The sequence below is a fragment of the Nomascus leucogenys genome, chromosome 4 (genome assembly GCF_006542625.1).
Source record: "Nomascus leucogenys isolate Asia chromosome 4, Asia_NLE_v1, whole genome shotgun sequence".
Taxonomy (NCBI): domain Eukaryota; kingdom Metazoa; phylum Chordata; class Mammalia; order Primates; family Hylobatidae; genus Nomascus; species Nomascus leucogenys.
The window spans coordinates 29,046,325-29,073,277 of NC_044384.1; the positions used below are offsets into that span (position 1 = coordinate 29,046,325).

General features: G+C 47.5%; 1 protein-coding gene across 3 annotated transcripts in view; it reads right to left on the reverse strand.

The window, feature by feature from the left end:
• MAPK4 (mitogen-activated protein kinase 4) overlaps positions 1–26,953 on the reverse strand; it is a 166,582-nt gene that overhangs the window by 62,440 nt on the left and 77,189 nt on the right. For 2 of the 3 annotated variants that reach the window (XM_030810422.1, XM_030810421.1), the window contains exon 2: positions 917–2,528. In XM_030810422.1, coding sequence (XP_030666282.1) covers positions 917–1,462 — 546 coding nt within the window. In that variant the 5' untranslated portion in view covers positions 1,463–2,528. The remainder of the gene's footprint in view (positions 1–916; positions 2,529–26,953) is intronic. The other variant, XM_030810420.1, reaches the window with a different exon arrangement.

Consider the following 26,953-nt stretch of genomic DNA (forward strand, 5'->3'; position numbering starts at 1 on the left):
AAGGTTTGGGCAGGAGGGTGGAAGCCACACCCAGCCCCCAGCTCTGTTGCAGGGTACCTGGCAACATGCTCATGCTGAGGGGCTCAGAGGCACCCCTAAAGTGGCAGGAACCTGGGGCAGGGGAAGGAAGGGAATGTCAGAGGACTCCCAGCTTCTGAAGAGAGGAATGGATCAGGTAAGAGGAGGTCTGGGCCCTTGAGAACAACTCAGTGTGACATTTGTCTCCAGCAGAGTGGCCAGGTCAGCTCTGATCCCTGCAGTTGGTGGAGCATTTAGCACCCACCACGGGGAATCTCAATAGTACTGTCTGCCACCCATGGCTTTCACATCACACTGAGAGGCAAGAGCATCATGGGACCTGGGAGGACAGAGTCATTAGCTGGACAAGGTACAGTGAAGGATTAGCTCATCAGATCAACCATTTGTGCCTGCTGTCCACTGACTGAGAGAAATGGACACCAAATTGGTCAGCCTGGATGGGATGAGGGAGGTGAGACCAACCAGAGCAGAGGCTCACAGGGTGGGAAGCCTCAGGGTGTGTCCTGAGCACACAGGAAGGACATGGCTAAGTGGACAGCAGGGCTAAGAAGATGCTAGAGGCAAATTCACCAACCACATAGTTTTCAAGCCATAGAATTTAGAGCTGGAAGAAATTTTAGAGATCGTCTAGTCCAGCTTCTGCTGGCACAGCTCAGAGTGATCAAAGCCACATAGCAGAGCCAAGACCAAGAACCAGATCTCCCTCCACGCCTCCAACAACTTTTCAGGCTAATGATCTTCCTAGCACCCTCCAGCCTCCCCTAATTACTAACTCTAGTCCTCTGACTACCATGGAGCTAGGAATAGCTTGAGAGTGCTGCAAATATTCTTAGGGATTCTGCGGACCACTGATATCCGCCATTCCAGCCAGACATACCTTGTGGGAGTAATGCTGATCAACGATCCTTGCCAGCCCGAAATCCCCAATCTTGAGCACGAGGTCCTCTGTGCTGATGAAGATGTTGGCGGGCTTCAGGTCCCTGTGCAGCACGTTGGCGGAGTGGATGTACTTGAGCCCGCGGAGCAGCTGGTACATGAACAGCTTGGCATGCTCTTCTGCCAGCGTGCCCTGCTCCAGCAGGCGTGCCAGGTCAGTCTCCATGTACTCCTGGACGATGTAGGCCACGCTGAACTTGAACAGCTCACCCTGCAGGTCAGTTCCCTTGGGCCCGAGCACCTCATACACTTTGACGATGTTGTCGTGGTCCAGGCGCCGAATGATCTTGATCTCTCGGAGCGCGTGCTTCATGCTGCGGGCATCGCTCAGGGCAATCTTCTTCACGGCGACCTTCCGGCAGGCCCGGCTGTCCACGGCCGACAGCACCAAACCATTGACACCGAAGCCCAGGGGTTGGAAGTCAACAAAGCGCCCACCGAGGTCATACCCGTAGACACTGGCGATGCAGTCACCCTTCTCAGCCATTGTGGGCTCAGTGATCTGGAGCTGCCCAGGTAACACAGGGGCAGTCAGGAAAGGCCAAGTCTCGGCTAGTGGCCTCCCTCGCACACCTCATTCTGTCAAGTCCCACGGCTGAGGGATGCGTCTTCTCCCAGTGAGGTCACTGCCACCAGCTCTCTGGAGACGAGAATGGCATATGGCCATGCTCGCTGAGCTGCGCTAGTTGGGGGCGCAGGCTGTTTTCTTAACCTGCATTGGGAGGGCTGTCTACTAATTCCTGTGTTTCCTGAACCCTCCTTAAAGCTTAGAATGGCTCATATTTCTTTTAAATCCGGCATCTTGGAAAGAAAACCCAGTATCATTATCTATGGAATGTCAAGTTTTCTACCATAGTGGACTGCAAAGTAAAGGATGCAGAAACTCTCCCCTTTGAATACTTTGTTACAAGAGGCTCTTTCTGGCTGAAATGCAAGAGTTGTTTGCTGAGCGTGGCTCCTTAAGATGCTCCAAAGCTCAGCTGTGTCACAGCCTCTCTGTGTGTTCCAAGCAGTATGCAGGGATCCCATCAATGAATTCTGGAGGCATCCAGGGGCTTCTTTCTACCTCTCCCGTTTCTACCAGCTCACCTTAGATTCCAAAACCTGAGCCAGTCTGGTGAGCACTGGTGAAAAAAGCTGGAGAAACTCAAGCTGGAGAAACACAAGCACCTTTCATGAGCTCTACACCAAGTTACGCCTGAGGTTCCAAATGCAGGGGAGCTCAGCTGCCAGGCCAGGATCCTCTGGAGCCTTTGGATGTGGGCAGCATCCTCTTTGGCCAGCTCATCCACGCCACCTAGCCCAAGACTGTATTCCACTGCACCCAGAGAGGCTGCAGGAATGTGGCATCTTTCAGACCAAGTCTCCTTCCCTGTTAAAGAAATAACGTTGGGTAAATTTCCACACTCTGGCTTCCAACACCTTCCCACTTGCGTCTTTTGTTAACCAGCCCAAGTGTTATTTGATCTGTCCAGCCAGCTGAAACACTGCTTGCTCAGGGGATTCCGGGCTTTGCACTGCCCAGCCACCCTCCTGCTGTGCGTAGCACTCCCCTGGAAGAGAGAGAAGATGGATTGATTTGATAAGACCATCAGATGCTGTGCCTCATGTCAGTGCCTGCTCCCCCAAGGTTACCATGTGCAAATTATGTGGGAGAATTATCCCTTCTGACCTTTGCAAAATTAATTTGTTTTATGCTCTCCAAACACACACATCAGCGCTAGCTAGGAAGGGTGAGAGTAAAAAGTAACGAGTTGCAGACAGAAAACAAAGGATCGATACTCGTGTTTTTGCACTTGGGTTCCTTTTCTTCCTTCTTTTACAAATGTCTTTGAACATTTTAAGAGGCTTTCACAGGGACTGATGTAATGACATTTGTATCTCTTGCTTTCCACGTAGGTTGAAGAAGCCCATGTACCAAATTACAAGGAAATAATGTTGCCACCCATAATAAAAGGACTCTCTTTGCCCAGAAACCAGGGTGCAGAGTTCCCAGTGCTATATCAAGACTGGCATGGTGAGCTGTATTCTTTTTGACGATGTGACCTCACTCTTGAAAGCAATGGGTCAAATCTAAACCTCACTGTCCCTGCCCTCTGGTGGCTGTTGACTCAAATTACAGGTATAGGAACTAAGTGGGGAGAAAAAACCCTGCAAAACTAGAAATGTAAATTCAGATCTCTGAAGTAAGGTAATATAGCGTCTAAGAGACTGGCAGGTTTTCTAAGTTCATAAAGACCACGGACACACAAAGAAAGAACACTGTATCCAACACAAAGGAGTGAACCTGGCAGACTGCTGCTTTATTCTCATATTGCAGAGCCTCCTGTAGAGACCCTTCCCTATCTGAACTTTGCACAACTCTGCAAAGATAAATGAAGCAAAAACGATAGTCAACTCAATGCTCTGAAATTAAGGGGGCAAATTAGGGGACACAGATGATCTGAAATAGTAAACAATCAGATCCTCTGTAAAGACTTCTAATGAAAGAAATTTGCCAAGGGTCTAGAACATAGTAATTGCTTAACAGATGTTACCTATTGTTGCTGTTTAGTTAAACATTCCCTTACATTTGAATAAGATGTACTCAAGATTCTGATAATTTGTCAGATCTTTGGTAATTCTGTTCTGCATGTTTTTACTGGGTCCAGGAACAAAACAACCATAGACTTACAGAATTTCAGATTGGGAAGAAATCTAAAAAAACAAGGCCCATGGTCCTTATCTGGAGACGGTACTGCCCTCCTCACCTTATTTGACTGGGAGTCACTACTGGTATTTAACCGGCAGGGCCGGATTTGCTAACCATTCTACTGAGCATTCCCACCTCCACGCCCAAATGCCCAGAGCACATCCACTGACATCCACCCCTCCACCCCTAAATGCCAACAGCACTTCCACTGAGAAACATCGATTCTGATTCCAGTTCTCACTTTACAGGTGAGGACACCAAGGCTTGGAGAGCACCAGCTTAGTGCTTTCAGCATAGATAGGGTCAATATCCATCTGATGAATGGATAAATGAATACCATTTACTCTGTTTGAGGATGCCCAGCCACTAAGAGACAGTGCTGGGAGCACCCAGTGAACCAGATTCTATGGCCTGTGCTAGCGAAGTTGACCAGATACCTAACTCAGGGGAATCAAAGAGCCTCCACAGCTCCCCATTCTCTCCCTCCTTGACTCCTGCTGCCCAAGTCACATAATGGCAACTACATTGAAGCTTCTCTTTCTCCCCACAAGCCTGGTCTGACTCCCAAGGGCATAGCAAAAAGAGGCAATTGCATATTATTATTTTTTTAGGAAGAGACATGCTTAAGCCTTCTTCCTCTCCAGCTCCTGCTGGGTTGTAAACAGAGAGAGGAATGAGCACCTAAGCAGAGAGGGAATGACATCACACACAAGCTGAATGCAGGGTTTGCTTGAGATCAGCTGCAATGCAGATAATCAGCGAATAATTAAGAGGTGCTTTATTTATTTTTAAAACTCTTTCCCTCTAATGCATGGGAGGGACTGTATCCCGTGTGTGTGTCTCTTTTTCAGTGGTCTTCCCAACATGCTGTCAGCTTTAGGGGCCAGGTACCATGTCAACGTGGCAAGCCTCGATTCCAGCCATCCCACCTTTCCTGTGGGCCGCTAAATAGACTCTTTCCTGCCTGGCTTCTTTGCTTGTATCTTCCCAGTTCCTGAAATATTCTCCTGCTTCCCCACCACCCCCATTTGTTGAAATCCTATCATTCAGAATCCAAAGTCTCACTTCTTTCCTAAAGCATCCATCCTGGTTCTCAATGACATGTCTCCCTTTTCTAAACTCCTGTGGCACTCATGTGTATGCTGTGTTTGGCATTTATCATACATTAGCCTGGGCTGTTATTTAACTTTTTGTACATGTCCATCTCCCAACTAGACTGTAAGCTTCACAAGTAGCTTACAGGGCACAAACTAGAGCATAGAAAATATCCGTGGACTGGAAGGAGCTGAGTACCATTCATTATGTCTACACAGTGGTGATGCCCACGTTTCCTAGGTGGTCACTGTCCCTTGTGATACTTGCCATGGAAATTGTTCAAAGGGCACATCTCACAACAAGCCCTAACCACTCAGACCAACTAATATTTCTGAACTTCAATCCTTTTAGTAACATCTTCTGCTTAGATGCTGCCTCTCTTAGAGTTTCAGTGCTCTAATCAGGCAGCCTCTTGTCTGACCATTTCTCTGTTCCCATTTGAGTTTATTATTATGCCTCTCTTCTCAAGCCTCTTCATTTTCTCTTTCTTTCTTTCCTCTGTTTCTTTACAGAGGAATTCTTTCCAATTCCTCTGTAATTTGCATTGTAAGCCCTTTGCCTTTCTCCCTAGGTAGGCTGATTACAAGGCATCCACCACCTAAGAAGTCTCAGGTTAGTGGTCCATTTCTTACATGATATGCTGAGAGGGGTGGGCCCATCGGCCCTGGGGAGAAGCAGACTGGCATCTGGATGTGTCCACCTAGGCAGGGGAGTGGTTATGGCAGCTCTTGGTGTGGTGCAGCTTCTCAGGGCAAAGCCCAACCATTCTCAACTCAAAGGTGGTGGTTCAGAGCTGCTCTGAATCACAGGTGTGATTTCAAACCCAGGGAGGTGGCATTCACTGTCTGAGATGGAAATGTCACTCGTTCAATCCTGCTTGAATGACACCCAGCAAGAGGAATGCATGGAACTCTCGCAAGGGCAGCCAAGGTCCCCATGATTCCATGGCTGGGCATCGTAATAAAACACAGGAATAGAAATTTCTACCCTCAGGACTCTGAACAATGGAGTTTCAGCTCTCAACTGCTTTCTCACTGACTCTCAGGCAACAGCTTAGTTGAGGCCAATTAATTATTCTCTCACTCATCCAGCCTTTTAACATGGGAGGCAAACCAGAGATGAGATGGTGTGTGCCAACTGTCCCTTTCTGGGATTCCTGGGGCTTTGGTTTACAAATCGGCTTTGGAAAATCTAAATTTAGACTTACCTCCCCGTCTGCTCAGATCCTCCCAAACCTCATGCTGTCAACTTTCCACAGGAACTATCTCCCCAGCAAGGTGCTGACATTTCACAGACGCTGCTTTCTTCCCCTCTCCTGAACACTCTGAAACTCACAGGAAGCCCTTCTCCTGTGGAGCCGCTGTTTGCAGCTGAGCAGGCTATGCACTGCACAGTTCTAGGTGGCACCATTCACATCGCAGTCAGTCTGACTCCAGGGCTCATGATCCTAATGAGTCACTGTGGTCTATGTGAATGGAGCCCTCTATACCAGGGATTGGCAAACTTTTTCTACAAGGAGCCAGATAACAAATATTTTCATGTTTGTAGGACATACAGCCTCTGTTGAAACCACTCAACACAACTTAATTCTGCCTTCATAGCACAAAAGCAGCCACAGACAATATACCTGAACAAATGAGCATGGCTGCATTTCAATAAAACTTTATTTACAAAAATAGGTGCTGGGCCAGATTAGGCTTGTGGGCTGCAGTTCGTGGACCTCTGCTCTAGACTCCATGGGAACATCCTCTAGCTCATTCACAAGCAGGCCCTGAAGTGTGTTGGGACCCGGCCCCTTTCTGGCTCCTCCTGCACTGCACTGTCTCCTTCCTCTTGGACTCAGTCTTCCTGTTGCCCCTCCTGGCGACACTATCCCAGGCCTGGCTTCCTAGGGAGCTACCCTAGGAGGCGAGGCTTGGTTCAGCTCATATGCAAATTTGATGCCCTCAGGACCCAGCTCTCGGCTTTCCAAAAGCTACCTAATCTGGCCTAAAGGTCCCTTCTAGTTCTGCAATTCTGTGGTACGGCTGATGTGCCTCACCCCGCAACCCCACTTGCATTTTAACAGAAGCCTTCTGGAGAGACGGCAAAGAGGACATGATGAAGATGGTGGAACTGCATGTCCTGAGGGTTTACCAGAGGCCAACCGCTTCACCTGATTATTTCAGTTGGGTCTCGCAACACCCCTGTGAGGTTGATATCATTCTCCATGGAGCTCCAACAGGGAAGTGATTTCCCCAGAGTCACCCTCTGGCAGGTGAAGAATCTGGAATGTCAACTCAGGTCGGTCCCAGTCCAACGCTCACGCTCTAATTGCCATAATATGATCTCAGCCCCAGCGAGTGACTCTTACCACAAACCATCTAGGCTCAGTGTGAGTTTTCAGGCCCAGTGAGGGAAAAATGTGGGGTAGGCACACCTTGTGGTATGTCTCAAATTAAAGCAAGAGGCAGCCACCTTTTCAGCCTGTGTTCAACCCAGTGTGGAGGCCACGGTAAGCCCATTCTATGGAAAGAGCAACTGAGAAATAGAATGTTGAAATAATATTAAAAGTGGAGTAAAAAACCCTTGATTTTAAACAACCACACCCCCACCTTCCATCATGTTCTTGACCTTTAACTGTGAACCTCAGCCATGCTGGAGCCTGTGGCACAGGGACTGGGCATCTTTGGGACGAGCTGGCTGACTTGCAGGCATCCTGACTAGCACGGCCTGTAGCTGACACTGACTGTGGCCACCTACCCAGGAAACGTTCCTGCTTCCTCCTCACGAAGAAACCAGGTCTGGTTCGGCCATCAGGCAGCTAAGCCCACCCAGGAATGACTCCCAATGGGTCTAAACCAGGGTTTCTCAGCCTCAGCACTGTCAACATCTTGAGCCAAGTGATCCTTAGCAGTGGGACTATCCTGTGCATGGCTGAATGCTCAGAAGCATCCCTTGCCTCAGCCTCCTAGATGCCAGTCACATCCCCAAGCTGTGACAACTGAGAGTGTCTCCAAACACTGACAACTGTCATCTGTCAGGGAGGCACAAAAACACCTCTGGGTGAAAATCACTAGGTCTCAGTCAGCAGTTTTCAACAGGATTGGTGTTGGCATTCGGGCTGGGTGCCTCGGACTCAAGGTCAAGCTGTCGGCCAGGGCTGCAGTCATCTCAAGGCTCAAATAGGGAGGAAGATCTGCTTCCAAGCTCACTCAGGTGATTACAAATGACTCCGGCCTCAGCTTCTGCAGTTCTCTCTGTTTTATAGGACTGTACCATACACTATTGCTGGAAGTTTAACAACTCTGGTCCCAACCCACTAAATGCCAATAGCTCTCCCTAGTCCCTGGGTCAGACTCACATTTCCCAGAGTCCCAGAAGGCGATGTCATCTTCCAAACCCATCGCTGTTGAGAACCATGAATCTAAACCAACTGTGGTAATACAATTCCCTCTCAGCAGTGATTGCTTTAGGGGTGATCATATGATCCTGTTCTGGTCAACAAGTGTAAGGGAAAGTCTGCTGGGGAGTCCTAAGGGAAAAGGTATCCTTCCCAAGCAAGAAGAAACCCTACTTTCTGTTTGTGGATGCAGTTGTAGAGGAAGTGGTGTTGGTGCTGCAGCAGCTGTCTTGAGGCCACGTGGGGAGGTGGCAGAGGAGCGTGGGACCTTGCTGGCATCGCTGAGGAGCTGAGCCACGCCTGCAACTACCCACCTCCAGCTTTCTTGCCAAGAGAGACTGTTAAGCCCTACTGCTGTTTAAGACATTTTTGCTTTGGACTTTTACATTTTTTTTCACTTGAGGCTGAGACGATCTGACAGTAACTTGCTCAGCACATGGTTGGTCTAAATGGAAAGTGAGAAGAGGTAGAACACATGGCTTCTGACCTCAAGAAGCTTATATTCATATTGGGGGAGTGGAACCACAACAGTAATTATGGAAACAATGCAGGAACATTCAGGGGTCAACTGTGTGATCCCTACTGTAAGTGTAGCAGGAAGTGGGGTGAGTCCCATCAATTAGAGAGGCTCCTGGAGGATGTGGAAGGCAGCTTCCCAGATGCCCCAGTGATCCTGGTTTTCAGGTCCTGTGTCATCTGCTCCGCTTAAGTGGGTGCTGGACTCACTGACTCATTTCTAAAGAATAGAATTTGGCAAAAGGAATGGGATGCCACTTCTGAGATCAGGTTATAAAGAGCCTGTAGCTTCCATCTGAGGTAATCACTCTCTCCTGTTCACTTTTGGGGAAGCTGCTGCTCCTTCTTGAGGCAGCCCTGTGGGGGGATCCCTGTGAGCTCTCAGAAATGGACCTGCTGGCCACCGTGTGAGTGAGCTCGGAAGCAACCCTTCCCTGAGTTGAGCCCTGAGTGGACTACCGCCCTGCCAACAGCTTGATGGACATCTCAGGACACCTCAAGTCAGAGGCACCAACTAAACTGTGCCCAGATTCTTGACTCGCAGGAGCTGCGTGGTAATAAATGCTGTTTTTAAGCCAATAAATGTTGGGACATTTGTTATACAGCAATAGCTAAGTAATGGAGAGGAAGGACTTGGAGATCTGCAGTTCTTGACTTTCTAAAATAGAGAAGAGGCGTTGAAAAGTCCTCCTTGAGTCTGGGGTCCTGGGTCTCACCTGGCATGGATCTCATTAGATTCCAGAGTCAGATAGAACTCTGGGGAGGAGGGGAATCTTACCTGTCTGTTTTCACTGATGTAACCCAGGGTCCAGGGCAGTGTCTGGCATATAGAGAGGGATTCAATAAATAAATATCAGTGGACACAAGAATGGGTCCATGTTTGCAGTAAGATTTTGGTTATGACAAAGTACAATCCACATGGAAAGATAAATTTAAAAAGCATCCCTGAGGCCCAGAAAAGAAAGTTTTTTAAGTCCCTCCAGAGTGAGTAGGGGCTAAAAGCAGGGGTTCAAGGGAGGAGGCCACACAGGCCCCCAAAAGCATAATGACCAGAGATGTGTCCTGAGTAAAGAACTGCTGTGTAATCGCTGATCTTTACCACTGAGACTCAGCTGGGTCTTACTCTCAGCGGCGGCAGGGGGACCCCCAGGAATTAGGAAAAACAACTCTCCCTGGCCTTCCGGCTTTTGAAATTAAGCGCTGCTCCCTCCACCCCAGAGGAGTGCAGGCTGCAGTGGTTCGTGTGGAGTGACCTGTGCACGCTCAGGAACTCATTTTCCTTTGCAGAAACCCTGATATGTGGGCAGATGGCTGCTCCTAATGGTGCTGCCAATGATGCCAACCTTGGGCTACAGTCCCTATGCCTGTTCCTCTCTCATGGCCAGCACCACTCCCAGCCCAGGACCTGGGATGACCCTTCACACACACCAGCCAGCAGGACACCAACCGACCCGAGCCAAAAGCCCAGCTTAGTCTAAAATAAATACATCTCAAGCAGAGGAACCACTGACAGGCTCTGCTGCCCATGATGGGCCTCAGGTGAGCCTTCTCCCCCTGGGACGTGTGAGCCTGTGATGACTGTAAACATCTTAAGGTCCCTGGGAGGCAGTGATGCCACCCACCCTGGGTTGTGTTTCCCTTATACAGTTTTCTAAAGAACACGCCTGTGGGGACACTGCTGAGAAAGAAACAGGAGGGGACCCTGTTGTCTTCACCTCCCTGAGGTGGAGTGGTTAGAGGAAAGAATTGAGGGAGGGAAGAGAAGTTTGCAGAAGGAACATCAGATGCTGGGTGGGGAGTTCCCTCCTCCCCAAAGAGCAAACTCCAGGAGCGTTCGGGCTTTGCTCTGTTTTCCTTTTGAAAATTACGTAACCAGCCAGGGAGAACAAAGCCTTCCCATGCCTCTCAGCGATACTAAAATAGCACGGAGAGAAATTCCGGCTGCCTCGTCGGAACTCCAGCTCCACATCAGCAAAGCTGGGGAAGGGGAGCATCTGGGTCCCTGCGTGGGAAGTCTGGGAGCTGGTGGCCGCGGGCATAGCACCAGCTGCACAGAGGCCCCTGCCTAGGCTGAAGGCTGAGTCCAGCTTCTGGTCCACAAGTGTGCCAGGGGGCATGTGTAGCAGGTGTGTAAATCCTTCTGATTTTAAACGACTCCTGCAACATTTGACCCTTGTAGACTCAAGGGGAAACTTCTCTTTTTAAAGAAGGAGATCTGAGATAGCAGAAGATGGTGGCCTCTTTCAAAATCTAAATCAGTGCAATTATGACTTCAGTGGCTAAATAAGGTGAGGCCCTATTTGGGGCTTACTTTGTTTGGGCTGTGTTCTGAAGGGAAGTGATCCCAGCCAGGTCTGAGCTTCTCAGAGGAGAGGCAGAGCCTGCATCTTTAATTCTCCCACACTGGCTTGAGTACTTATTGAACGGTGCCTGCAGGCCACTGTGCCTTCCCTGAATTGGGAAATAACTCTGTGAGCCCACATTTAATAAGCAATCATAGGAATGCAGAAAGTCCTCTGGCAGCTTAGTGTTCAGACCTGAGTTTTCCTGCCAAATTTTGGGACCCATAAATGGGACCACTTACTTTCTACCTGCAGGGTTAGCCCATGGCAGGGATGCTTAAAAGATCCTTGGCTTGTAGCCACAGGAGTCTGTATTATCTTGCTTTCGATCAGCAATGGCAGATGTGTGCCATATATACTACTTCACTCCATTTTGTGCCTATGGCAGACATTGATAATCAGTCATGACTCTCTCCTGATGAGCCAGGAGAATCAAAGTCCTTCTAAAACAGCACTCCTGAGAGCCTCTGCCAAGCACCTGGAGCTGGCACTCAGGCGGAGCCTATGTGCATTGGTGGCCTTGACTCTGACCTCACGCTCCCATTGCTAACAGGATCTTTCTTTGTCTCTGGCACCAAGCCCTGCCTTGTTCCCCAGGCACACAGTCCAACTCAGCTAGCCTTTATTGAGGGCCTCCTGGGTGCTGGGCATAGTCATACACATTCAACAATGTTTAAGTTGAAGTTTCATTAGTTACACTGTGAGGTAGGTGGAACTATTCTCAGTAGATTAATCAACTCAGCACAGTGCATGGTGCACAGTAGGTGCCCTGCAGGTGCCCATTCTCCTCCGCTTCCTTCCATTTTGCAGAGAGTTGAAATACTTTCTTAAGATCACACCCTAGAAGGTAGAGCCTGGGTTCTAAATCAGGCATGTTTCCAACACCAGCGAACTCTGTCATCTCCCATGGGGCTTCCTGTTACAGAGCACTCTTGAGCATCCTTGAGTGCTTGCTTCTGTTTTTCTAATTTTCCCAGTTTCTCGGAGAAGGATTTACCTTGCTTCCTTTACTCATCTTGGGAACTGACATCCTTTCTCACTGTCTCTAGCCTCTGATCTCCAGTCTCGCTGAACTCTACTCACTAGCCATAAAAGGTATCTTTCAGCCCATAGATAATGTCACATTTCCCTTGTCTCTGGGCCTTCACACTTGCTGTTCCTTTTGTCAGGAAAACCTGTTCCTTTTGTTAGGGAAACTGCCCCCCTTCTCTTCACCTGGTTCTTTTTTATTGTTGTTTTTTGAGACTAGGGTCTCGCTCTGTCACCCAGGCTGATGTGCGAGGCTCGATCATAGCTCAGTGCAGCCTCAAACTCCTGGGCTTAAGAGATCCTCCTGCCTTAGCCTCCTGAGTAGCCAGGACTACAGGTGCATGCCACCGTGTCCAGCTAGGTTTTTCTTTGTTTAAACTTTTGTAGACATAGGTTTCATCATGTTACCCAGGCTGTTCTCGAACTCCTAGGCTCAAGCAATCTTACTGCCTCAACCTCCCAAGGTACTGGGATTACAGGTGTAATTCACCCAGCCACTAATTCTTATTAATCCTTTAGGTCTAAGTTTAAATGTCCCTTCCTCCAGGAAGCCTTCCCTGATGTCTCCTTTCCCTTCCCAGACTAGCTTATCTGTTCAGGCTGTGTCCCCCTCTTAGCCCTTTTATGTCACTTTTCTCTCTGTTTCAGTTTTAACTGCTGTGTTCTATGTTTGACTGGAAGTGCAGTGAGGGCAGGAACTCATCATGTGCATCACTCTATTCTCAGCACCTAATTCCTAACCTACTACATCAATATTAATATCTGAGCAGTGCAAATGCATTCTCAGAAGCTCCACACTCCAGACCATAGTTTACAAATTCAAATTTGTAATACTGACTTCTTTCTATCCCCCAAGGGATACCAACCAGACATGAGAATTTCACAAGTCTTATCTGATTTAAATCCTAGATTCAGTCTCTTTAAATTTCATAGAGTTCTTGACTTTCTTCCACCCAGCCTAGCTTGCCTCTTACCCAGGCGCATCGGCTCCTTATCCAGCTGACGCATGTGCATGGCTACCTCCTACTATTCCCGGGGAGGCTAATCATTTGCAGGGGTTTTGCTCAGAGGCAACAAGAAATCATTCCTAAAGCAGAAAAAGTGATCCCTCTCCCAGCGATTGCATCTCCCTGTTTTCTGGTGACAGAAATCGTATTTTGACAGGTCAGGTCAACAAGCCCTCGACCATATGGGGCTGTCAGAGTCCAGGAAAGCCAGGGAGCCAGGAGGCCTGGATTCTGGTCCTGCCGGTGCCTGTGAGCACTCCAGCAAGAAGTCTCGTCTCTGTGAAGTGGGAATAACCACACTGCCCACTTACTCATGAGAGAAGAACAATTGGGCTGGCAATACAGATGTGCTTCCAAAAATAAGTACAGTCATGACCACAACCCAATTATACCAAAGTGAACAGCACCCATCGTGACATTAAGTGGGCTGTAGGGGCTGCAAGTGTGACCCCTTCTCCTGCCTTGGGCAAGTCTCGACATGCCTCCAATAGTAGGGTGGCCTTCACATGGGAAGAGGTGAAACCACTGCACATGTGTTTTGAGTTTCTTTTGTGTGACAGTTGGGAATGGAGACTAGGGAAAGCATCAGGCTAAATTATTTCTATCTTCTCTTCCAGGACACACAAAGACATCCAGCCTGGGGTGTGGGGTATCAAGGAATGAATCTACAATGAATTTGCTCGGTTCTAATTTCCTGATTGCCACCATGTGTCCGCTGCCCTCCTCTGTGAGCGCCTCCTTCATGGAAATGTTATGAAACCCTGAGAGTCAGACCCACATGCCACAGAGATCACATCGTAGGGACGTGAGCGCTGGAGAGGAAACGTGGTTGTACGCTGGCTTTTGCACTTTGCTCCTTGCTCTAGCAGGAGAGATACCAGGGAGCGCATTGATCTCCTAGGAACAATGAATCCCCTGCAGGCCCATAGCGCATTCCACACACCCACAACCCTCTTAGTCTTGATGGTCAGGGCCCGTGGGAGGCCATCGGATCACAGTACATGTGGTGAGAGAGGGAGAGTACTGGTCAGCCTCCAGGTGAAGAGCTCCCTGGAGGGAGATGACAAGGCATGAGGCTCCACCGCCTCGGTGGGGAGTGGACAAGAAAGCAATGGAGCTCATGGATCCAGGGAGGTGGGCAGTAGGGAACCCGCTCTAAGCTCTCAGACGAGGCAAAGAACAGGAGCCTCGACGGGGACCCCAGTTTCCCCAGCAGCACCTGTGTTCCTTGCTGGTTTGATTTCATGCTGAAAAAGGTGACCATCCAGCCTTCAGGCATTAGTCAGTTAATACTAATTACAGCAGGAACCCAGGCAACTGAAACCCAGAAAGGGGAAAGGACTCCTCCAAGGTCACTCCTATTTTTGGAGCAGGCCCAACCCATTTTGGCATTTCTTGGGCCTCAGGCTAACCTTACGGGGCATCCTCCATCAGGTGAGGGAGGGGAACCTGACCCAGCCAGCAAAGGCCCGTGCAAGGCCAGGATTGGCCAACTGCAAAGAACCAGCTCCTCCTCCTCAAATAATTAAGTCATAACTTTCTATCAGGAAAGAAAGAGTCACATATGGACCATGTGGCAGCGGCTACCAGCATTCCAAACCAGAATCCTCTCCCTTCACTAGAACAGAGCTGGAGCCAGGCTGCTCTCAGGGAGCAATGGCAGGAGGGGACTGAGAATTAGCCCTGTCCTGGTGAGGACGTGCAGGGCTGGTGCCTAGTACAGCACTTGGCCTCCACTGGGGCCCAGCCAGTGTTTGCTGGGTGAGGAAAGCATCAATTCATTCTAGTGTGAGATTGGAGAGCCAAGCCCCCTTAAGGCCATGTACAAAAGATGCCTCTGTTCAGGTGTAACCAAGACAGTGAATAAATCACAGGAAAGTGGACGGTCTCATGCCCACATGCATCAGTGGGGAACAAAACACTCAGGATCCTGATGATACGAGCCAGGGTGCAGGCCCAGGCTAGGGGAGCAGGGACAAACAGGAGGAGCTAGGGAGAGGAAAAGAGGAGAGAGAAAGGGAGGGGGTAATGGAAGGGGGGCAATGGGCAGAAGGATGTCAAGAGTGAAGACCTTACCTCCAGCCCAGAGGCAGCTGCCTGCCTTCTTTTTGAGTTGCTTGGCCGTCATTAGTACTCGGGACACAGAGACGGACTATTCTCACTGCCTGGGAGCCTTGGACATACACTTGATATAGTCCTCAATGCAGAAAATACTGCAACCTTGACAACAGCAGCAGCACATTAGCTTGACAAATGCAATCCTGCCAGTAGCCAAGATACCTACAGTTCTCCCAGGCACTGGGAGTCCAGGACAGGAACTGGATTTAACCTGCACAGTGTAGTTATTTTACTGGGAACCCAGATCAGTGCTGGGGCCCCAGCCAACACACTTGGATATTTGGCCTGCAGTGGGCTGGATGGTGACGCACTAAAGCATTCCTTTGCCTCTACACACTCCAGATAAATGAACCTCAGGGTTTCATGAGTTCTCAAGAACCAGCAGAAACCAGGCTCTGTCTTTTTGCTATGACCTGGGGTCCTTATGTGCTAGGAACAAGAGGGAGTCAATGGGTTTGGGCAGGGGCTGCCTGGGGAAGATCTCAGCCACCCCACAGGCTTATGTAGAGTCCTACTTCCAAGCTACTCTTTGGGAGGAAGAGTACTTGATAGATATTGCCTTTAACCCAATGCATGGGCCAGAGCAACTTGGGGCTCAGAAAAGTACTTAAGGTGGTCAACTTATACGCATCATGCACAGAGCTTCCTTACGGAATACACATGAAGAGGTAAAGGCTGGACAGGGAGAGGTGGGGCTGGATCAGGTCAGCATAGGCGGGAGGAGCTGCCTCTCCTGTGTTGGTCACTTCCTACCTGGAGGAAACCAAGTGAGGATGTTGTCACTGAGCGTGGCAGGAGGGGACAGAACCCTCACTTGTCCAGTGCAAACCTTCTGGGTGGGAGGCAGATTGCTTTTAGAACTAGGCTTTATTATATTGCCAATGACAAAATCATTTTCTTTTTTCAAGGAGTGATGTCAATTGTTTTTCGTTCTGAATCAGTTTCAACTGCCTGAATTGCAAATTAGGATCCCGAGTGTGGGAGTGGGTAGACAGAGTCTGAGGACACCTCAAGGGGCCTAGCCTCAGAAAGCCTGAAGAGCAACTCAAGTGGGTCTCACACAGGACTGAGCCCCTGGGGGGTCAGATCACTGGGATTGGGACAGAGGATTGGCACCCAGGGCCTACCCCCATCCCTAGGTTTAGTTTTATAAGGCAAGTGTTTCTCTCACATAAAACAAAAAGCAAAACAAATTGCCGACTTTGAGAGTGATCTCTTTTCACCCTGTGGATCATTTTGTCTTTTCTTTGACATAATTGCAGAGAGGCGTAGAGTCCCAGCTTCAACTCTACCCTCACCCAGGCTCCAAGGACCTAAGGTTCCCTCTACCTTCCTTTGAGTTGTCAGCAAAGGTGGCTGGGAGTAAGGCCTGGGACAGTCTTGCTGACCTCCCACTATGAGGCCACCTCCTAGGGCAAACATAGCGAGGGCAGGGGTGAGGCTATAGTAAAACAGGGAGGTAAAGCCTTGTTGTGGCGATGCTGCAGCCTGTCCCCTTTCATCCACACTGCTTTAGGGTAGGTCCTGGACATCGCTAAATACCTAGATTCTACATATGCTACTTCTAGCTTTTGTCCCCTGCAGCAGCTGGGTGTGAGAACCATTCACTTTTGCTCTCCTGCAGCAGAGAGCACTGTAGGATCTGTGGCATCCCTCAATGAATATGTTCAGAATAAACCCTGTAGTGCTCTCTCTGCTGCCCTCCTGCATCCCCTGCAATCTGTCCTCCTTTCCTCAATTATTCCTAAAACATATCTCTTCATTTCATTCTGTTAAAAAGTTTTTTTGAATAGCTCTCCACTGCCCCACAGGTTCCTCACATGCAAGCTCCTCACTCAGCCCCCAAGGTCATGCCTGCACCTGTCTTCCCCACTCTCCAGAGGCTGCCCCCACACCACAGCCACACAGAATGGGGTGATCTTCCCTGATTCACCACATTCTCCACACATGCAGGTCCACCTGCTCGTGACACTGTTCTCTCTGTTTGCCTGGAGCAACCGTGCTCATGTTGTGCTGAAATGTTACCCTGACACCTTCAGAGTTAACATCCTTCCAGTTCACAGAGCACAATGCACACACGCACAGTGCTTATCTCACAGGACTCTCTCTCTCTCTGTCTCTCTCTGGGTCTTTCTTCCCGTCATACTGGGAATCCCAAGAGCAAAAGCATGGTGTCTAGATTTACCCTTATACCTCCAACCATGTATGGTTTCTGGCATGTAGTATATGCTCAATAAAAAGTCGATGAATAAAAGATGATGCAGGGGTGGGAATGGGCCTAGGGACTTGAGAGTGGCAAGTGTTTGGAAGAGGTGCTTGGGGGAAGTGAGTCATAAAGGTGCCCTTCCCTGAAGGGTGGGATTTGCTGGGGGAACCATGGGTCAGCTCTCTAGAATGACAGCAGGGGCTTAAGAGGAATATGTGGAATGAATGGTTGAGCACTGAAGACCAGGCTTGGCTCACAGACTACTATGGCACAGCAGGCAGGAACTGTGGCAAAGGACAGAAGATGGGGAGGTCAGGAAGGGGCTGAATGAGGTGTGGAAAAAGGAATAAACTCATTAGGGATGTGAGAGTTCAGTGGCACCAAAAGAAGCTGGGAGCAGAGAAGGGATTGAGCCGACGGTAAAATCTTGGTAACAGCACGTGCTCTCTCAGGCATCATACACACGCAAGGCTTCAAATGACACAGTAGGAAGACCAGCTTAGAAGAAAACCTGGACAGCAACTGCACGCCCCTCCCTCGGGTGTTCATTTCTTTTTCTTCTCCAGGCTTTCAGATCAACGCACTGACAAACTCAAGATGCTGAATCTGGGTTGTTTACCAAAACTGAGTACAAGTTACATCCTCAGGCTCGCTTCTCAACTCCCCTCCCTCAGGACCAGCCACACCACAAGACATTGTGTAGCTTACAGACCATTTTCAATAAATTCTCCTTACGAATCATTTTGCCTGATTCTTCTGGAAGTCTCAGCTGCCACAGACAGTTCTTTTATTGTTTGGTAACCCCATGGATAGCAATAAAATCAAGATGGAAACACATTTGCAAAGCAACTTTCACTGTCCAAAGCACTTGCATGTAGCATTATTGAATATTTAATATTTTCATGTAATATTTATCGAGCATCACTATGTACCAGGCAGTGAGGATCCAGTCCTGGGCCCCATGGAACTTACAGTCTGGGGGTGGAGGGGCAGATGTGATGCAAATAATGGCAAAAAATTGTGACTGCAGATGATCACAACTGTGATAAGTGTATGATGGAAAAGTACAGGATGGAGGTGGCAAGGAGACCATTACTTTGGGGAGAAACAACAGGCTCCCTGAAGAAGTGACATTTAAATTGAAGAGTGAGTAGAGGCTATCAAGGAGGTGGGCAAAGGTCCATACCATGACCTCGAGAAGTCTGTTGCTGGAGGAATAGAGAGATGGCTAGAGAGATAGATCCTGCTGAGCCATGGGAGGCCACAGGTAGAAAAATCAAGTTGAGGAAAGAAGTGGGGCCAGATGGGAGAACCTATTGTGCTCCCCTCTGAGAAAGCTTGAGCAAGGGGCATCATCATTATCTGTCCTGTGAGGACACAGAAGCTTCCTGGTTGGGTTCACTGAAGCACTGGAGACAGAGATCATTGCAGGCCCTGCTGAAAGTCTTTGTAGCCCCCGTCCCTCTGCAGTTCCATGTTGTCTATGCTCAGGGGGTCCAGGCTCAGTGCCACTCTGCTCCATTCCATGCTCCCAGTGGGACCCCTCACTCAGGATGCCCAGCTCCAGGTGTGCTTCCAGAGCACAGAGGACCCAGGGACAGAGTAGAACGAAGTCACTCTGACCACCAGAAAACAGCCAAGGGTAAGTGACCCTTGTAGTGCTCCATTAAAAAAAGTAAAGATGCCTATGTGAGTCGCTGGAAAATGCTGGGAGAAGGCAAAGGCCCCTGGAGTAAGAGCTTCAGGGACAGCCTTGCCTGGAGAGGGGAAGGGGAATCTCTAAGGGGAGGTGACTCTAGCAGGAGTACAGTTGAGAACCTCTGGCTTAAAGAAAAAAAAAAAAAAACACCAACTCTGGGCTCAAGTCTGACCTCTGCCACTTACAGATCCTGTGATGTTGAGCCTCAGTTTCCTCGCCTGTTAGCTGGAATTGATGCCTTCCATTTTTATCCCACAGGGTTTTTGTAAGAGTTAAAAGCAACAGCTATGAAGTCAGTGTGAAAAGTAAAAATACCACACAAAAGAGTGCTGAAATAATCATATAGATCCCATTTACCTTCCAAACTAGACAGTAATAACAGGAAACAATGTACTTCATCTAACCTAGGAACACGCCATTATTACCTCCACCTTACACGTGGGAAAACTGAGGTATGTACCGGTTAAGGAACTTGCCCAAACACACTCATCTGGAAAGTGGCAGAGCTGGGCCCCAAACCCCAGCCTTCCAGCCTCAGACGCCATGCCCTCAACCATTAGGCTCTGCTGCCTGAGTGAATTAAATGCCCCAGGACACCTACTGAGAGCCGTCCTGACCATGAGGCCTGTGTACTAAGCGACACAATTAAATTCCCATTGGCTTGCCATGCGTCCCTTGACAAGGGACTGCTCTTCTCCGTCCCTGTTTCCTTTTGAGGTAAGAACAGGAATCCCATAAGTAGGCTCATTGTGGAAAAAAAATTAAAATAACTGTGGCTCCCACTGTTGGTATGAAATGGCTGTCACTGTGTAGAGTGTTTAATAATCACACACATTCATGCATTGATTCTCATATGCCCATCTCTCCTCCAATCCGAACACACCAAAATCATCTGTGCTAATTTTGAGAGCTCATGGTGCTGTCATTTCTAAGGCCACTATGGACAGCGCGTTGGCATTCACCTCTTATCTTTAATCGCAGCTGTCATTTCTAAGGCCACTATGGACAGCGCGTTGGCATTCACCTCTTATCTTTAATCCCAGCTGTCATTTCTAAGGCCACTATGGATGGCACATTGGCATTCATCTCTCCTATGGACGGCGCGTTGGCGTTCACCTCTCATCTTTAATCCCAGTGCTGTAGATGTTCAGCGGAAAGCTCCCTTGCCTCTGAGCATGTCTTTCGCCATATCCCGCCTTCCACCAGTTCTCCTTGCCACTCTCTCCCAGCCACCCATTCCCTGGCCTGCAGGCCTCTCCTTCTGCTCTCCCTCACCTTCCCTCTAGATGGCTCTCACCTGCGAATCCCCATCCCATCCACTATCCTCCACTGCAAGTTTGAGCCATGTCCCCTTAGAATAGTCCTGTGGCAGCTTCTAGAAGAGAATGGAGGTGGGAATGGGTGGGATGATGGGGGAATAGCAAGTCTTATGCAAATGGTGAAAAAACATCTATCGGCCTGGTTCCAAGGTCGCTTGCTGTTCCTTTTCTTTCTCTGCGGTGCCCTCTCTTCCTCCTTTTCAAGCACTCGTACTCTTCCCTGTTAGCACCCACATTGAGGATTTGAGCTCAGCCATTTCTACTAAGATACCAGGTTCCCTTTCCCAGGGGATCTTTACGTTAAGCTTTATCTCTATGGAATGAAAATCTACGTCCTGGTTATAAATGTTAGGCATCACTTTGGCTATTTTGGCCATGGGGGGAATGGCTTTCAGCACATTAAAAATGACATCGTAGAGGCCATTTCCAGGGCTTGGAGAGAAAGGAAGAGGGAGGGGAAAGGAACCCTTCGGAGCAGTGGGTAAAGGATAAGGTAAGGAAAGCAGTTCCTTCCCTGTGTCTGTTCTCCCTGCTCTAGGAACTCCTGAGGCTTTTGCTGCATGACTGAACAGGCTTGGGGCCCTCCAGATACCAATGGCAAGTGTGACTTGTCCCCAGACAGCTAGCGGATCCTCGCCACTCAGTGGTTCCAATCTGGTGATTACCCTCCCACCCCCCGACCCTCAGTCTTCCTGTCAGCTGCTCTCCTGTCTCCCTCAACCTCCCCAGGTGTTATTTACAGGGGGAGGCTGTTACCATGGCAACCAAAGGTGAACATTATTTTACCTATCATGTTCTGTTCCCCCCTTCCCTCTCCCAACCAAACGAAAAGTTATCTAAGCAAAGTCTCCTTTTCAGTGCAGAAATCTCAAATCTTCTTGGACTCAAGTCCAACCGGAAAGCAGCTGCAAAAAGAAGGGGAGGCAACTCAGATTTGTACTAAGATGCGGATCTGCAGGCATTCATCTCCCTTTCCACGGAGAGGGCATTAAAGTTGATAGTAAGGGGATCTTTTCATCCATATAACCCCATAATGATGAAAAGAACAGGAAGGGAACAGTCAGAGGACAAGGGACGTTAATACATTTCTGAAAGGCAAAGAATTCAATTGTCTTGGCCCAGACTGCACAGTGAGGTGAGGGTAGGGGCAGGGGGCAGCCGTGGAGGATGCCGTCAGCCCCATGGATGTTTGGAGAGGCCCTAGACTGAGGTCAGCAAGAGCCAAGACCGGCAGGTGGGAGGGGCTAAAACCGTGGGATTACTTGAGGCTAACATGAAACTACTGAAGCCCCCTTCCCTACCACCCAGACCTCTGTGTGTAAAAAAGTAGGCGGTTCCTTCTCCCTCCCATCTCCATTCTCTTAAGCCTCAAACGGCAGTTCTGAGGGTACAGTGTTCTGAGTTGCACTGGACAAGAAGATATGGGATGAGAATTATTGAGGAGGGAATTTATTTTATTTTATTTAGAGATGGAGTTTCACTCCGTTACGCAGGCTGGAGTGCAGCGGCGCGACCTCGACTCACTGTAACCTCTGCTTCCCAGGTTCAAGTGATCCTCCCGTCTCAGCCTCCCAAGTAGAGTAGCTGGGATCACAAGTGTGCATCACCATGCCTGGCTAATGTTTGCATTTTTAGCAGACACGGGGTTTCACCATGTTGGCCAGGCTGGTCTCAAACTCCTGACCTTGAGTGATCCGCCTGCCTCAGCCTCCCAAAGTGCTGGGATTACAAGTGTGAGCCACTGTGCCTGGCTGGGAATTGTTTTTAAATAAATTCATAATATAAATGCTGCTTACTGGTTTTCAACTTTGAGAATCAATCTGTAGATAAACATGTCACAAACAACATGTAAATGTCATCAACTTTGACAATGTGAAGAAAAAATACAGCAGAAAAAAATATTGGGGAGGCAGAGGAAAGAATGAGGGAAGGAAAATAAGTATATTCTCATATTGAGTTGAGAGCTGCTGCTAAAAGTTGATGGGTGGAGAAATGAAAGTTAATGAATAAAGCACCAAAAGGATAATCAATCAACACTAGCACTTTAAAAAGTCCAAATTACTATCAGAATCAAATATGCTGCAGGCCAGGCGCGGTGGCTTATGCCCATAATCCCAGCATTTGGGGAGGCCAAGGCGGGTGGATCACCTGAGGTTGGGAGCTCCAGACCAGCCTGGCCAACACTTGAGTCTTTGGTGACACTGGAATCCCTGGATAGAACTGCAGTTCCTCATTTGTTTACCTTTATTTTTTGCAGGGGTTCAGTGATGCTGGGCCATGAGATCTGACCTGTGGCATATCTGAACAAGAAATATTCTATCAGGTTCCACAGGCAGTGTTCAAAGGCCAGATGGTCCCCCTGTGGTTAACACCCTGCAGGGGTTGTTCAACTCATGCTTCCCTGTGTTTATATTACAGGGCAAAGTTGCTCCCAAAAACAGCATCCTCATAGGCCTTATTACTTGAGTTAAGGCAATTTCTCAGAGTTTTTCTTCACTAACTATATTGGGGTGGTTGTTTCATAAAATAAGATAAAGGAAGAAAGGCAAAATGCATACACCAGCAGTTTTTCTAAACCAAATTTAAAGCATACTTAGTAATTTAATTTAGAATGATCAATTGAACCATCACCCAAAACCCATTTCCTAAAATCCCCTGGGGTGGAATTCTTCAGCTCTGGAGCATGGGCTGGACTTCCCGATCTTCAAGTCAATTTCCTCTTCCCAAATATACAATAATACATTTCAACTGACAAGCAAACAGCAGCCAAACTGCGGGAAAAGTAATGTGCCCCAAGTTATTAATTAGAATTCATTTAGGGGAATTTCATTAATTGGGATATTGCTCAGACTTCTTTTAAAGTGGTTATCATTGACTTATTTTAATTACAATCCCCTGACTTTTACTAAAACCATTAATGGTCATTAATATATACTGTTACATTTGCATGGCCACAAACATATTTTGTTTTACATGTAAAAATGTAATTTATATAGAATGTCAGGTCTAAACGGCTTTCGGAAGTAATGTTGCCACAGAAGGCTTTTGTAAAATACAAACCCTTACAGGAAACGAAGTATATATGAGGAGAACTTCTAACAGTTATTGAACACTTACAAGACAGATACAGAATTATACTATTTAGCATAAATTTACTTTACTTTTAGTACAAGTTTTAACTATTTGTTATAAAGACAATGAGAACATTGAACCTGATTCTTATGTAATAATTATCTAGTTTATTTCTAAATGTTGTTTACTAGCATTTTATTGAGAAATCCTAACAGATAAGTTACGACAAATGGTACAATAACTTTTTTTAAATAGTTCATATTGATAATCTCAAGTTATTTTTAAGTTAAAAAGAGATGGCAGAATAAACTGTGGACAGCTAAAAATCAAATTAGCATATTGAGGGTTTCAGTATTTTGAAATTTGATAAATAACACATTTGAGTGTGTTACTTTGGTTACAGTTTTTAAAAATATAAAAGTATATATATTTTTTGAAGTTCAAATCGAACATCTATAGAACAGAGTGTGTTATTTGGGTTATAATTTTAAAAAAGATTTAGGTTTTTTAAAAAGTTCCAATCAAGTATCTGTAAAACACCAAAGCACCTTTAAACACAATTTAACATCTACAAACCTATATGAACTTCCCTACAGATAAGAAAACTGAGACCCAAGAAAGGTAGGGAAAGTTGTCCAAATCCCATCAGGATTTAGTGACAGGCTGAGATTAGAACCAACTTCTGATAATCGCCCAGCCCTCTTTTTATATTCTGTGTTTCAGAGGAACGCTTTATGGGGATTTCCATGTGGAATGTGGCTCCTTCAGATCTTCAGTGAGCCAGTGAGAAGACAAAGAATGGAGCCTGGCTTCATGGGTCACAGACAGGACTTCTCACTCAACTCTCCCCTTTTTTTTCCAGGTGACAGCTGATATGGATCTTCTGACATTGACAAATAATCATCTTTGGCAAAAGCAGATTTAAAAGACAACAACACTGATTTGTGAATTTGCAAATAATCTTTGTTTGCTATAGGACATCAGCCTTTTTCTTATTTTTCCAGGTACCTTCATGGAAGCCTGCTCCAGTCTCTTAAGTTGTCCGTTACTCTCCTTCCCTGACTGCTCAGGCACTAACGCATCAGTGTGTGTGTGTGCGTGCATGTGTGTGTGTGTGTGTTTAAGCCAATGGAAGGGATGAAAGATGAAAATAGCCACAATCGGCTGGGTGCGGTGGTGGCTCATGCCTGTAATCCCAGCACTTTGGGAGGCTGAGGCGGGTGGATCACCTGAGGTCAGGAGTTCGAGACCAGCCTGGCCAACATGGTGAAACCCCATCTCTACTAAAAATACAAAAATTAGCCAGGTGTGGTGGCGCACACCTGTAATCCCAGCTACTTGGGAGGTTGAGGCAGGAAAATCGCTTGAACCCAGGATGCAGGGGTTTCAGTGAGAGCTGAGATTGTGCCACTGCACACTCCAGCCTGGGTGACAGAGCGAGACTGTCTTTAAAAAAAAAAAAAAAGAAAGAAAGAAAAAGAAAATAGCCACAATCCCTGCTCTTTTGGTAAGGGCATCCATATAATTTTTTTTTTTTGTAAACAAGAAGAATGTCCTGGGGACAAGAGCCAATGAAGATCTGTGTATAAGTCCAAGTTTCTTTGGCATGACCTCAAGGTGACAGAGCATGGCCCCTGAATAGCCATGCTGCTGATATGGCCCCCAAGAGGGTAAAAAGCCTATTTTGTTGTATGTCTCTGATTTCCTTCCAAATGCTTCATTGTTGACAGGAAGGGACTCTTCTACTGCTAATGTGGTTGTTTTTGCTGTGCGCCCTTTTGCTCCTGTCTATGTGTCTATATAAAGATCACGTATGTGTGTAGATATATATAAATAACACTGGTCTATGCCCACAGTTCTCGAGATGAATATCTTGCTCTAATATTCCCTTCTAGAATAAAAGGTTTGTGACGTATTTAAACTGATTCCATTAGGAGAACAAAAGAAAGCGAGGTGGCTATAAATATCAGACGCTAGTTCAGACCTGTGGTTAGTTGCTAATAGAGACAATTATTAACAGAGTGAAGAGTATATAAATAGCATAGATTTCTCAAGATAGATGCCTGTCCCACTGCTCCAGGTTCCTAATGGAATATTCTACCAGGTGAGCTAATCAAGGGAACAAACTCTTAATCATCCCAATGTCCAACAAGGAAGGACTAATTAAATTATGATACATCACCTGATGGGGAAGAAAAGTTATGTTTGTAAAGGCCATTTAAAGACATCGGAAAACATGCATGATGTGGTGCTAGGTGATAAGATGTTACTAAATGGTGCATAGTATAATCCCTTTTATGTTTTAAAATTGTATGGCAAAAAGACTAGAAGGGTCATCTTTTAACATTTTGCTTATTATCTGTGAGTGGTAGATTACAGAATGTTTTTCCTTTATAATTTTCTGCATTTTCTCCTAAATTTTCTACAATGACCATATATAATTTTGCAACATTTATATTGAACCATAAAAGTGGTTCAACACTAAGATTACAGCTTTTTCTCATTTACCCCCACCTCCCTTAACAAAATACCAAACTCTCAGAGCCCACTCAGTGAACACCATGGAAAAGGGTTTTTTCAGGATGCAAACTACATAGAGAAAAGGCAGATGACAGATTTCTGTCTCAGAACTTAACTAATTTGGCTCAGGTTTACAGATTTCTGTTTTCTTGGTTCACTCCCATTTCCAGTCATCCAGCTTGGCACCAGCCCTTAGGGAATTACTTTATGTCTTCAAGGCTGCTCACTTCTACCCACAGGCCAAGGTTTAGCTGTGTTTTTCTCCATTCTCCAGGTTTCTGAAACAGCGAGGTCATTTTGAGCCTGGGGGTCCCAGGGCGCTCCCTCCTGACTTAGGAGGCAGCTGCTCTCCCCCATCTGCCTGGTCACCTACATGATGTTCCCAGGTTGTGCCCATATAAGGCCTTCCTCCTCTGTGGAGGCCTGCAGATAAGCAGACCTGGCTTGGAACCCTGGCTCTGCTGTTCCCTAGCATAGCACCTTGGGCAGGTGGCTTAATACTGCTGAGCCTCAGTTCCCCATCTGAAGAACAGGATCATCAAATCCACTTCTCAGGGCAATATAGAGTCTGGAGATCATGTACACAAGGACACTGCTTAGTGCCTGGCAGGGAGCAGCCACTCTGTCAACAGCAGCTGCTAATAGGATTAGGATGCTGCTGCTGCTGCTGCTGCTGCTGCTACTGACTCTCAGTTATTCCTTCCAGAACTTCATCTCTCTCCAAAAAGACTCCCACATTTCTTTGCATGTTCATTTCTCCATGCTAGAACAACTGCATTAATGCAACAGTGCTGACTTGGGTTTCAACTCCCCTGGCTCCTCTTGGGTCGTTCACCTCTAACCTGCTGTGACTTTGGATAGGTGGTCTCCCAGAAGAGAAAGTGACACCCGGCAGTAAATACGGAAACCTTCAGGGTGCAGCGGCTCTTGGCAACTCCAGGATGCCTGTTGTTGTTTGTATTAAAAGTGCTGATGCCTCAG